The sequence below is a fragment of the Dicentrarchus labrax genome, unplaced genomic scaffold, assembly GCF_905237075.1.
Source record: "Dicentrarchus labrax unplaced genomic scaffold, dlabrax2021, whole genome shotgun sequence".
Classification (NCBI taxonomy): Eukaryota; Metazoa; Chordata; class Actinopteri; family Moronidae; genus Dicentrarchus; species Dicentrarchus labrax.
The window spans coordinates 28,675,793-28,687,626 of NW_026136719.1; the positions used below are offsets into that span (position 1 = coordinate 28,675,793).

Here is an 11,834-nt window from a genome sequence, read left to right on the forward strand (position 1 = left end):
ATGAAAACAGCATAAAATGGGGGCACATCTGAAACACATGGAAACAGAAAATAGTGGTACAGAAAATGACAGTCAGGCTTGAAAAAGTGCAACAGAGATGGTGAGAAGTAAATAAAACATATTATCCATATATGTTGGTTGGGCACTTTAAATAACATGCATGATGAGGACAGTTCATTAAAAATATAGTAAAGTTTATCTCCTCAAGCTGTATAAGTGCAAATGCATCCTAGTCATCTGTACTTTTCTGTGTAATTTACTAATGACACTAGGTGGCATCAAATTACTGCAGTTAGGATCTGCTGCTTCTGCCCATGTGAGACTAATGAAGTGTGAGCTAAAGTATGTCCTCTCCTTATATTTCAGAGTTTATAAGACAGAGACAGAGTCAAGTGTCTCACAGAATCACTGCAAATATTGGAGTCAAGTAGCCGGTGCAACACACACACACACACACACACACACACGCACACTTACACACAGGAACACAGGGAGGGAAGACAGAAAAGATCAGGGGAAGGGAGAGGCAGGAACTAATGCTACACTCAGTAGTGTGTAACAACAAAAATCCAAGTGGAGCCCCATGCTGCTGCTCACAGAGCAGCTTCTCCTCGCGTTAACCCCGCCCCAAACACAGACGTCATCGAGACACAGCCCGTGACGTGTGGACGCACCACTCTCCTCCTCCGTCCCGGAGCAAAGCATCATCAAAATCATCATCCATCACCCTCTCTCTCCCTCTCTCTCTCCCTCTCTCTCTCTCTCTCTCTCTCTCTCTCTCTCTCCTTCCTCTGTTGTCTTTTTAATGTAACTTCTGACTGATCGGGAGAGCAGGGAGCGTCTGGAAAGCCTGGTCCGGCGACTCCATCTCTGATGAAGGATCTGCTCGAGCGGTGTTCCGTTTAAAGCTGGACACACAAGACAGAAAGGATCAGATTGTGTATTTTTGGGGATAACGTTGCTTTCCTCCGAGGATTTTGGCTCAGTGTTGTCTGTCTTTATGTTTCCCCACTGTGGATGTTATAGTGCATTATCTCGGGCTGAATGAAGCTTTCTTTTTGGATTTCCACCGCGCCGAGGTTGTTCCTGGGTCACTGCCCATTCTTTACTTGTGAGGTCGCGCGTTATAATTATATTGCCGTTATTTTATGAGCTCTATTCGCATTTCGAGGCGTAACTTGTATTTAATTTAGTCGAACAATGCCGCAGTTTCCTTGAAAGTGTACTAGTCATTCATGCAGACAGATCGCGTGCGTTAATTATCGCGTAAAAAGAGGAAAGTTGGGCGCGCAAAGTTTTGGAGACGGTCGATATGGCTATGGTGGCGTGGAGAAACACCGAGGGCGTCGGGGACACCCAGGGGACCCTCTCTTCCCCGGTGTCCCAGGTCGCACCTCTGTCTCTGCCCGGGGAGCTGACGGGACACATGAACCCGGCGCCCTCTCTGGAAATACCCCCGGCGGCAGCAGCACCCCAGGGCGCACCGCCGCCCAATCCGTCCAGCACCGCCGCCGCCACCAACAATAACAACAACACCACCACCTCTTCCTCCTCCTCCTCCTCCTCCATGGACAAACAGCAGAGCCAGCAGATCGAGTGCATCGTGTGCGGGGATAAATCCAGCGGGAAGCACTACGGACAGTTCACATGTGAGGGATGTAAGAGCTTCTTTAAACGCAGCGTCAGGAGGAACCTGACCTACACCTGCAGGGCCAACAGGAACTGTCCCGTAGACCAGCACCACCGCAACCAGTGCCAGTACTGTCGCCTCAAGAAATGCCTCAAAGTCGGCATGAGGAGGGAAGGTACGGGCTGGCGTCCTCCTGTTGTTACTATCGGTATTATCACATCATATTATCCAGCACCACACGGTTCAGGACTCAGTTCAGTTTCACACAACCCTCTGTATTTATCGACATTATTTTCTTTGACCACATGTCTGTCCTGTAGACTGCTGGGAGTTTTGTGCATGCTACATTTGTACAGCTAGTGTAATTTATTCCTGGACACGGCCATCAGTGTTGCCTTTGTCTAGTCCCTCATACAGTAGCCCAGAGATATTTCCTCCCATTCATATTCTATTAATATTAGACTAGTGTGTCGGATACTAGTCTCTGTAGCCTACTAGGCTATCTCCAGTGTCTCGCCTGTGGTGTTACAGAAATTAGTCTGGCCCAGCTAGCATCTCGTAGCATGTTCAGTATATTATTGTTGCTATTCGCCGGCTGTGTCCGTCCTGTGTGGCCATTGTGTGGCCGAAACAGCCCGCAGCCGCTTTAAATGTCACGTGCTTAAATTAAACAGTGATTTTGCTACATTTTAGCTTAATTTCGATTTTATTTTTTCGTTTAAATTGTAGCTTTCAAGCCCGTGGCGTTTTTGGTAGATTACGCTACATGTTCTTGTGTGTGTGTGTGTGTGTGTGTGTGTGTGTGTGTGCGTGTGCGTGTTTGTGTGTGTGTGCGTCTGCTCGTATTCATAACGTATGCTGGTCGGATAGGCCCAGCATAGCCTACTGTAGCCTCATAGTACAGCTCCTGACATAACTGAGGGACATTGGAGAGTTTCCAGAGCAGTTGGGCTGTAGAGTTGAATAAAGTTGAATGCAGGTTTCATCACCAAAAATTGAGGAGAGTAAAAACCCCACAGGTGTATCAGTCGACTATTAAAGTTGGTAGGCCTACAAGCGAAAGTAGCTAATATTAGTAATATAATATTATATATAATGAATAATATAGACAATATATTTTACAATAATAATATACATTATATATAAAATCACAATGCATGAATTCTAATATATTTACAAATCACTATTAGAATATAGTTTTGCTCTTGAATTGAAACAATTTGGGAAAATAATGAAGAGCCTTCAAAGACCTACAAACAGGCTGGAAACGCCATTATCTGCACGTTGGCCTAGAAATAGATTTCAATGGGCACCGAGCTGAATGTGACATTTCCTTCCAGGAGCTGTCTAAAACAGTTATTCACGTCCATTTATGAAGAGCTAGTCTACCTACAGGCTACTGGCCGTGGAAATGAACTCTAATGGCTGAAGGCCTAAGTGTGTGTGTGTGTGTGTGTGTGTGTGTGTGTTAATTGACACCTCTGGTTCTTATAGATATATGCCATCTTCTGCATTTTACTGTTATTTTTTTTTAAATGTCGTGTGTTGTAGTTAATCGCCTTCTAGCTTGATTTGACATTTGTGCTGTTTGTGTGGTTGCAGCTGTCCAGAGAGGCAGACTTCCCACCCAGTCTTACCACGGCCAGTTCGCTCTGACAAACGGAGACCCTCTGCAGTGTCACTCCTACCTGTCGGGCTACATCTCTCTCCTGCTGCGGGCCGAGCCCTACCCGACCTCCAGGTTCGGCTCTCAGTGCCTGCAGAGCAACAACATCATGGGCATCGAGAACATCTGCGAGCTAGCGGCCCGGATGCTGTTCAGCGCCGTGGAGTGGGCCCGCAACATCCCCTTCTTCCCGGACCTGCAGGTGACGGACCAGGTGGCCCTGCTCCGCCTCACCTGGAGCGAACTGTTCGTCCTGAACGCCGCACAGTGCTCCATGCCCGTCCACGTCGCCCCACTGCTGGCCGCCGCCGGCCTCCACGCCTCCCCGATGTCCGCGGACCGGGTGGTGGCCTTCATGGACCACATCCGGGTCTTTCAGGAGCAGGTGGAGAAGCTCAAGGTGCTGCACGTGGATTCGGCAGAGTACAGCTGCATCAAGGCCATCGTGCTGTTTACCACAGGTAAAATCCGCTTCTCTGTGGCTGAAATGTGCGTGTAGCAAAAGATTAAGACTTCTGACCTCCACAGTGATGATCTGGCAAAAAAAAAAAAAAATTTAAGTAAAGAAAGGTGTTGACAGGGTGGTGTGATGTAGTAAATAAAAAGATAATACCGTACACAAACAACCACCAGTATGAACAAAATACGATCTGTTTAAAAAAGACACCACTCTTTAGAAGACTGCTTCAGGGAAAATAAAAGGTGGGCGAAATATTATTTAGATTTTTTTAAAGCGCCCCTATAAAATACCGTTGTACCGGAGTGAACCTTCAATTAGGCCAAAAATAAAAAAATAAATAATAAATACTAAGATGGTTACACCCCCTACAGAAAGCTACTTTTACAGAATATTTTTCTAGGAAATCCATGATGCGCACCAGCTTCCCTTTTCTGTTAAATTGAATCTTTTGGGTTTATGTTCCGTTAAAAGTTGTACAAGAGTTCCCTTATGGTCTGCTTTATTTCACTGTAAAAAAATAAAAATAATGTTATTAGATGCAGAATTTTTATTTTTCCTACAAATTTCAATTCGATCAGAACTCACCTCCACAATCATGATAAAGTTAAAAAAAAAAAAAAAAAGATGTTAAAGCCAAAAAAAAAAAAAAAAGAAAGTTTTCTTTTGAAGTCTTGTAGCTGAAATAATTTCTTTACTGACTAGGATCTACAAAGTTAGTCCGCCCCAGTGGAACACAGTTGAGTTTTTCAGTATTATGAAGTTTATTATTATTATTATAACATTTAGGAGGCTGCCAGTGAGTTTTTGTGGGTTTGCAAACTGCACGAAACCCCTGCAGAAATATAAAGCACTTTACAGGAATCCTATTGTAGCAAATGAAAACAGGGCTAGGTGTTCAACATTTGACAGCACACTATATTTTCTTACATTGTTGCTTCACATAGAAGAATCAGCAAAGTACTTCATCAAATAGACTGTTTTATCTTTTTTACCACTTTGTTATTTTTTTTAAGCCCCATATAGAAAGCGGTTAAATCAACTGAAGTTAATTTGTAGTCTTTAAATTACTTGTTTAAATCGGATAATTCATTAAAATAATTAGATAGGAGAAATTTTGTTTTTAATCTAAAAAATCCAATTTCTCTAAACATTAATTACAAATAATAAAAAATGCAAATAGATGCATTTATTTTTGTTGTGTGTTTAAATTGCTACACCTGAATTTGGCATATAACTAATTCTTTTGTACAAGAGAATAAGTGAAGCTGTTGGTCCCAACTGCATTGCAAAATTTCAGAGGCTTTTAATAAAAGTCAGGACGATGTTTGATGGCTGGATCGTGAACAGGATCAAAAGAATGAGTAGCAGCAGAGTAAAAAAAATAAAAAAGGTCTCCTATGTAGGTCTATTTTAGTCCCCATGAGCACATCTGAACACGTGTCTTTAAACTGGGACACGGAGACCGTTCTTTAACCCCTACTTCAATCCGGCCTGCAGCATTACAGTGCAAACAGGGGTCTGCTGTGTGTAGAAATACTACACACAGTATATGCAAAGCTCTTAAAGAGCAAAGCAGAGTACCTAAGTGCTCTGATACACATCAATAGTTTACTTATTTCTCATTCTGAACCTCATTTTTTAGATTTTACTTGGAGCAATGGCTCTATTTTTGCTTCCATGAGATTGATGAGGTATCAATTCATCTCAATGACAGGGTGATTTTTTTCAGCCTCTTGCTGTTCTGTTTTCACCACAGCACTGACCCGAGTGTAAATTTAGGGATTTTACTTATTTGCGAATTACGTTTTGAAACCTTTGCACATGTACTGTACTTTATTACCTTACCATGTCTGACCGTCTGATGTATTTATTGTTAAATATTACCTGCTCTACTGTTCTGTTACTAGCAGGCTTACTCAGATTGGCTTATTATAAGATAATTAACTACTTGAGTCGTCTCTCTGCAATCCTGCCAGTTCCTTTATTGCAATAACTAATAACTTAAAACACTAAGTAACAATGACAAATGCAAATCATTTCATGTTTGTTGCCTGAAAATATAATTGTTTCTTGTTTCTGGTGGTCTTTTGCCTCGTGATGATCATGGTTCACTTATATAACACTATGTCAACCACTGATTCATTCTGTCGTTCTTATGTGTGCTGTAGTCACTGTGTGCTAACATAGTTAGCGAAATATCTGCAACATTAACCGGTGTTCCTTTTCGATGGTTGAACCACTGGTCTTGACTGCTTCTTCTCCTGTCTGTTTTTTGTGTCGCTGTCGTTCTCTCTGTCTGTAGATGCTTGTGGTCTGTCGGACGTGGCCCACGTGGAGGGTCTTCAGGAAAAATCCCAGTGTGCTTTAGAAGAGTATGTGAGGAGCCAGTATCCCAACCAGCCTAACAGGTTTGGGAAGCTGCTTCTCCGCTTGCCTTCCCTCCGCACCGTCTCTTCTTCTGTCATAGAGCAGCTTTTCTTCGTCCGTCTGGTGGGGAAAACCCCCATAGAAACACTGATAAGGGACATGCTGCTGTCCGGAAGCAGCTTCAACTGGCCCTACATGCCTATTCAATAGAGGAAAAAAGCTACAGTGGTGCTATTAAGGTCAGGAAAAGGTCCCACACCTCAAACCAAGTCATTCCAGTGCACCGTAAAATCTCTGTTGCTTTGAACAAGGGAAAAAAACTGCCAGTGGAAATTAGATAATTACAGGCTTTTCCAATGTAAAAGAATGACCTCAATTCACATGTATTCTTATACCAACCGCCATTTTCTTGATAGCCTACCAGAGGAGAGATCTGCCTTATTCCTCATTGCGTCCCTGTTTATCTAGAAAGGTCCCTGAAATAAGTCGACCGTTTTGCCGACATTAAACAATTTGAACCCAGAATTTTTTACTTGTTCAAAGAGAAACAATGTTTTACGAAATGAGATGACTGGTTATGATGGACATCTTTTGCAGTGTGGTGACCACTCACAGTCTATGGTTTTTGGGATAACAAACAATATTTATTGGACCCTGTGTGTATATTTATCGTGCTTGTAAATTATGTTTTGGCTCCTTTTTTAAATGTTTTATGTATTTTTGGCCCGGCCAGTGAGAAAACTGCAGGGATTGTCTTGTGTCGATCTGCTATGTTTTTTGTTTTTTCTCTTTTTTTGTTTTTCTTTCATATACCTTCCAGACATGGCACTTTGGACTAAAGGAACATTTCAGAAAGATTTAATACAGGTGTTTGAAACCCATCATCATCTGACTTTAACCTATTTGCTCAATTGTGTACAGCCAGAACGGTGAGATTAATGCTGTTTTAGTTATTTTGGATTCATATTCTATTTGCATTATCAACATACAATGAATGAGAAGAAGAAAAACAAAATAAATGTTTGGAAAATGCCCTTATCGTGATCAGGGTTTGGTTGCGCCGAGTAATGCGTTACTCCTTTCATAGATAATATCATTACGTTCTCAGATGAATACATCTTTCATATTTTAGTTAATACTTGATGGCAGGTGTAATTATGTCCTCTCGCCATAAAGTTTCTGTTCTACTCTTTTTGCCTTCTAAGACCAATATTAAAAAAAAAAAAATCTCTTTTGAACAATCAAAAAGCTGAGAACATCTTGTTTATTTCTCATCAAATTAGTGAATTTTGCCACTCAGAGTAATTCAGATTTTCTGTTATTTCTCATCTAAACAGAGATGATTACAAGGCTAAGTATGGCAAAAATAAATACGGGGGAGGAGGCTGAATGTTAGATAGCTGTATGTTTATCTGATAATTTTATATGTCGAGGAAGTCAAATTGTTTCCTTTGGACTGGTAACTTGTTTCAGGGAAAAGTAATGACATTATTTTACTGGATTAACGATTAATGCATTACCAAACACTTCTCATTCCTGTATGTTTCCAGGTCTTTTACACTGACTGTCTCAGAGAGATTTTTAGAGCACTGGGCCTGATGTATACTGTAACGACAGTTTCTTAATGGGATAAATGAACTGTACGCAACTTCCCAGTTCAAGTAACAAATCTGTTTCATTATAAGTCATGCATTTATGAGCCCAGGCCGCTTTATGGCACAATAGACCACTGCAGGGTATTGCTGAACTGAAAGTGTGTGTGTATGTGCGTGTGTGCGTGCGTGTGTGTGTGTGTGAGAGAGAGAGTGTGTATTTGTGTTTACTTCTTTTTGACAACCACTCTGATGTACTGTGAAAGCATATTGGTTAACATATTGGTACCGTATTAAATTATAACTCAAGATTTATAAATAAAGTGTATTTGGTTTATTTTGCCATTTCAATTCTATGTTGTTTATGACCTCCACTCCCAAAAGAAGAAAAAACTGTGTGTCTGTGTGTGTGTGTGTGTGTGTGTGTGTGTGTGTGTGTGTCTGTGTGTGCACGAGTTGGTGTTCTGGAGCCTGTTTGACGATAATATTGTCACCAATCAGACATTTTAATCCAACTAATTGATTCCCATTGACAGGCCTTGTGTGTATGTCAAGATTTATTTAAAGTTGCCTTATTTGAAGACCTGGGAAACATTTCTCCTGCAGTTATGCTACTATGAAACATTTAAAACATTGAGAAAACAACACACACACACACACACACACACACACACACACACACAGACACACACACTGTTCACCCCGTTTCTATTTTAAAGCAGATTTTGAATTTTGGATTGCAGTGGGACATCTTACTAACAATTATTGGACCAAATTAATTCTTTGAATAAAATGATGAATCATTATTTAAAGTGGATATAAACAGTAAAACAAGCATATAAAACCTCTATAAGAAATGAATACTCTTATAGGGAGTAGACCCGAATTATACAAGGTGATAGTTACCTCTAGTTATACAGTGCCGTAAATGTCTGTTTTCACCAAAGTTAAACCAGTTCAACTAATGCTTAATATCACTACTTAACGCTACCTTAACATCTCTTAACACTTTTGTGCTACTGAGGATTCAAAGGTGGTTAAGTGCTGCGTAAAACAAGAGAGCGGAATGAAAACGGAATTATAATCCTGTCTGTGTTGCCAGATTGAGGAGGACAGAGAGGATTAAAGCAGCTTCTTTGCTTCTTAGTGGACAGAGAGCTAATGAGGGGCCCCTGAGTGCTCTGTCACAACAGTTTACCCTGAGGAGGATGAAGCTGGGCGCCGGACGGCCCCTGGGTACTCTGGGCCAAAGGGCCAACATAAAACAATGGAGCATTTTCCCACACACGTACAGGTCCAGAAGAAGAAAAATGCCAAGGAAGGGTGCAATGCAGGAGGAAAATCAGAGCAGTTGGGACAGAGGCTGATCTATAAAGCAGGAGAATCACCAGCACCCAGTCAAACGGCTGTTCATGTGCTTCCGTGTTCAGTTACGTCACTTTTCTAAGATTGGTCCGAGTCATAAATGAGGAAGCACCTCCTCTCTGCTGTTTGTGGGGAACTGAGGCTGGATCAGTCATTAGGCAGCATGGTTCGGACTTAGCCAATCAGCTTCCGTGAGTTAAAGTGTTGAGCCAATCAGATCACTGTTTAGATTCTTTTTTTAATAATATTAACATTCAACATGTCAAGTGAGGACTAACTATTCAACCTGAAGGCTCAGGCCTAGGGAGACTGCTAATAGAGCAATAAATAAACAGTAATAGAATACGCTTAATAGCAACTTATATTCATCAAACTAAACCACAGTTACTTAATAATGTCCAACCCAAATATTCTCTTCAGTGTTTCTGTGGGCTGATGAGATATTGCGTGTTTGCGATGCAAATAAACCTTTTGTGCGATTTTCTTTAACATAGAAGTCACTGTTTTTATTTATTCATTTTTTAAAATTATTATTCGAATCTTGTTTTATGCTGTAAACGCTTCTGTAAAATTCCTGAAAACGGCTAAATACAAAGTAAAATTATTTTCTGAAAAAAATTATATTTTCGGTTTGCGGAAGGATATGACTTCAGATGTGTGTAGTTAATGAATTGTATAGTATCACAGCTGTATCGTTTTCCAGCTGTTCCAAGTAAACTGTAAGCAGGGACCAAACTGGAGCCACGTGGTCTTTTTTTTTAGCTTTTATGGTAGAGCTGGGAAATAAAATCAGCCCTTCAATATAATTAAGCTATGACAATTGCGGCTGAATGTTAATAAATAAAATATTAATCTTGCTCACTGGGACGTGCGTGCCCTACTGCAGACCTGGTTTATTTGTGCTGACTGCAGCTTTGGAAGCCGTTTCAATGACATGCCTAAAACCAATAATTATCACTCTCCAATCTGTAATGACGCCGAACTAGTTCGCCATCATCCCCAAAATATTATTTAAACTCCATTATATCGCCTATCTATCTTTATTTATTTATTTTTAATGTGTAGAAATAATTTTACTGTAACAAGAAATGCGATTATAAAAAAAGGTTTTCAGAGAAGAGAGTTTTGGGGATAATTACTGAAGTGAAACGGTTTTACTCTCAAATGTGTTTTGTCAGAAAAAAAGAAAAGAAAAATAAACCGTAAGTTTTACGAAATTGTCCTTTTGGAAACAAAGCTCTCACACTCTATTTTACAGCGACGCAACGTTGCAGTCGGAATAACGCTGGTTGCTCAACTTTCCTTTAACAAGCAGTCGATGATAATCCAGCTCCTCTTTTTTTCTCTGTGTTAAAATATAAAATATGTTTCACTGGTTTGGCTCTTTGGGGGATTGTGTTAATAAGTCGAACGGAAAACAGCCGCTGGTCGTTATTTCATTGTTTGACTGTTGTGGCTGAAATATATCATACCTTAAATATAGTCCACTTAATATTTTATAACGTAGAGACAGTTTATTTTTATAACCGAATATATTGATTACAAGTTTAAACCAATTGTCTCAGTCACTTCTACATTATTATTATTATTATTATTATTATTATTGTTTTAAAAACTGTACTAAAGCAGCAGTTCTGAAGTATTATAGATTACTGTTATGTAGATTATTGTTCCTCAGCTTTTTCTTTTGCTTTCTTTTTATTTTTTAATTTTAAGGATTTTTTTTAGAATTAGTTTTGTAGATTATTTTTTCTAGTTTGTCTTCTGAAAAGCAAGTCTGAACCTAAAAAAAATTTTCATTAAAAAACACAATCAAATTGTACTGAAAAACGTAATTCAGTAGGCTAGATATATTTTCACTAACTGTTAACAACAAAGCCAATGTTGGGAATGAATGATTATTTAAAAAAAATCTGTATTAGTTTCAGAGTAGGCAAACAACAACAGTAAAAAAATACATTCAATATTCTACAGTCACCCAGTGAGCTTTTTGAACCCAAAACATTTTTTAAAGCTTTTACTGTATTATATCTTCATAAATCCTTTGATATTTATTCAACAAAATTATATTTGATCATACATCTTTTTCATCTCTTTAGTAAGTTTATTGTATACAATCTTAGATCTTTTCAGATTTATTACTTACTGACCCTTACTGACTGACTTACTGACTGACTTATTTATGGAGTTATTTGTAATTTTGTGCTTTTATTGTGATTGATGTAAAGGTTATAAAGTGCCACAGTCTGAACTTTGTCCTATAGTGTTATATACTATACAGTGGCTTAACATAAGGCCTTTAATAAAAAAAACGACCGGAATCCTCTTTTTCTCACATCAAGACATATTCTCTCTCTATAGGCTTACAGAACAAACACATTAAATATTGTATAAGTCAATAAAAGTTCACGTCTGCTGTTGCTCGGATGTCCCTGAGCGAATTGACTGTGGTGTTGTTGTGGCATACTGTATGTTGAGGAGAATTAAAAGCACTTTCATTGCTGAAATGAAGCTCCATCTGTCTGGAAGCTGGCATTAAACGGACCTGCAGGCTAAAACATCTGAGAACCAATTTCACATTTTTGTGCGGAAAGCCTGTTCAAAAGCAATAAAGCTGGGACACATTTAACACGGAAACCTCATCACATCAAAGGAAAATCTTTCTTTAATCTTTTACAGGTGATCAATAGCTCCATTTGACAATTACTAAGTACAGTTTGTCATTTAATTACAGTATATTGCATGAAATGTGTT

At 39.6% G+C, this 11,834-nt stretch overlaps 1 protein-coding gene across 2 annotated transcripts; it reads left to right on the forward strand.

Moving 5' to 3' along the window:
* The first annotated feature begins 717 nt into the window (after positions 1-717).
* Positions 718-8,066, forward strand: LOC127352140 (COUP transcription factor 2-like). 2 transcript variants are annotated; one of them, XM_051380312.1, is made up of 3 exons: positions 718-1,838; positions 3,233-3,757; positions 6,059-8,066. In XM_051380312.1, exons 1-3 carry the CDS (start codon positions 1,313-1,315, stop codon positions 6,331-6,333), a joined length of 1,326 nt encoding a protein of 441 aa, XP_051236272.1. In that variant the 5' UTR covers positions 718-1,312; the 3' UTR covers positions 6,334-8,066. The 2 variants fall into 2 exon arrangements, with proteins under 2 accessions (XP_051236272.1, XP_051236273.1); XM_051380313.1 differs by having other exon boundaries at positions 722-1,805.
* The last annotated feature ends 3,768 nt before the right edge of the window (positions 8,067-11,834 follow it).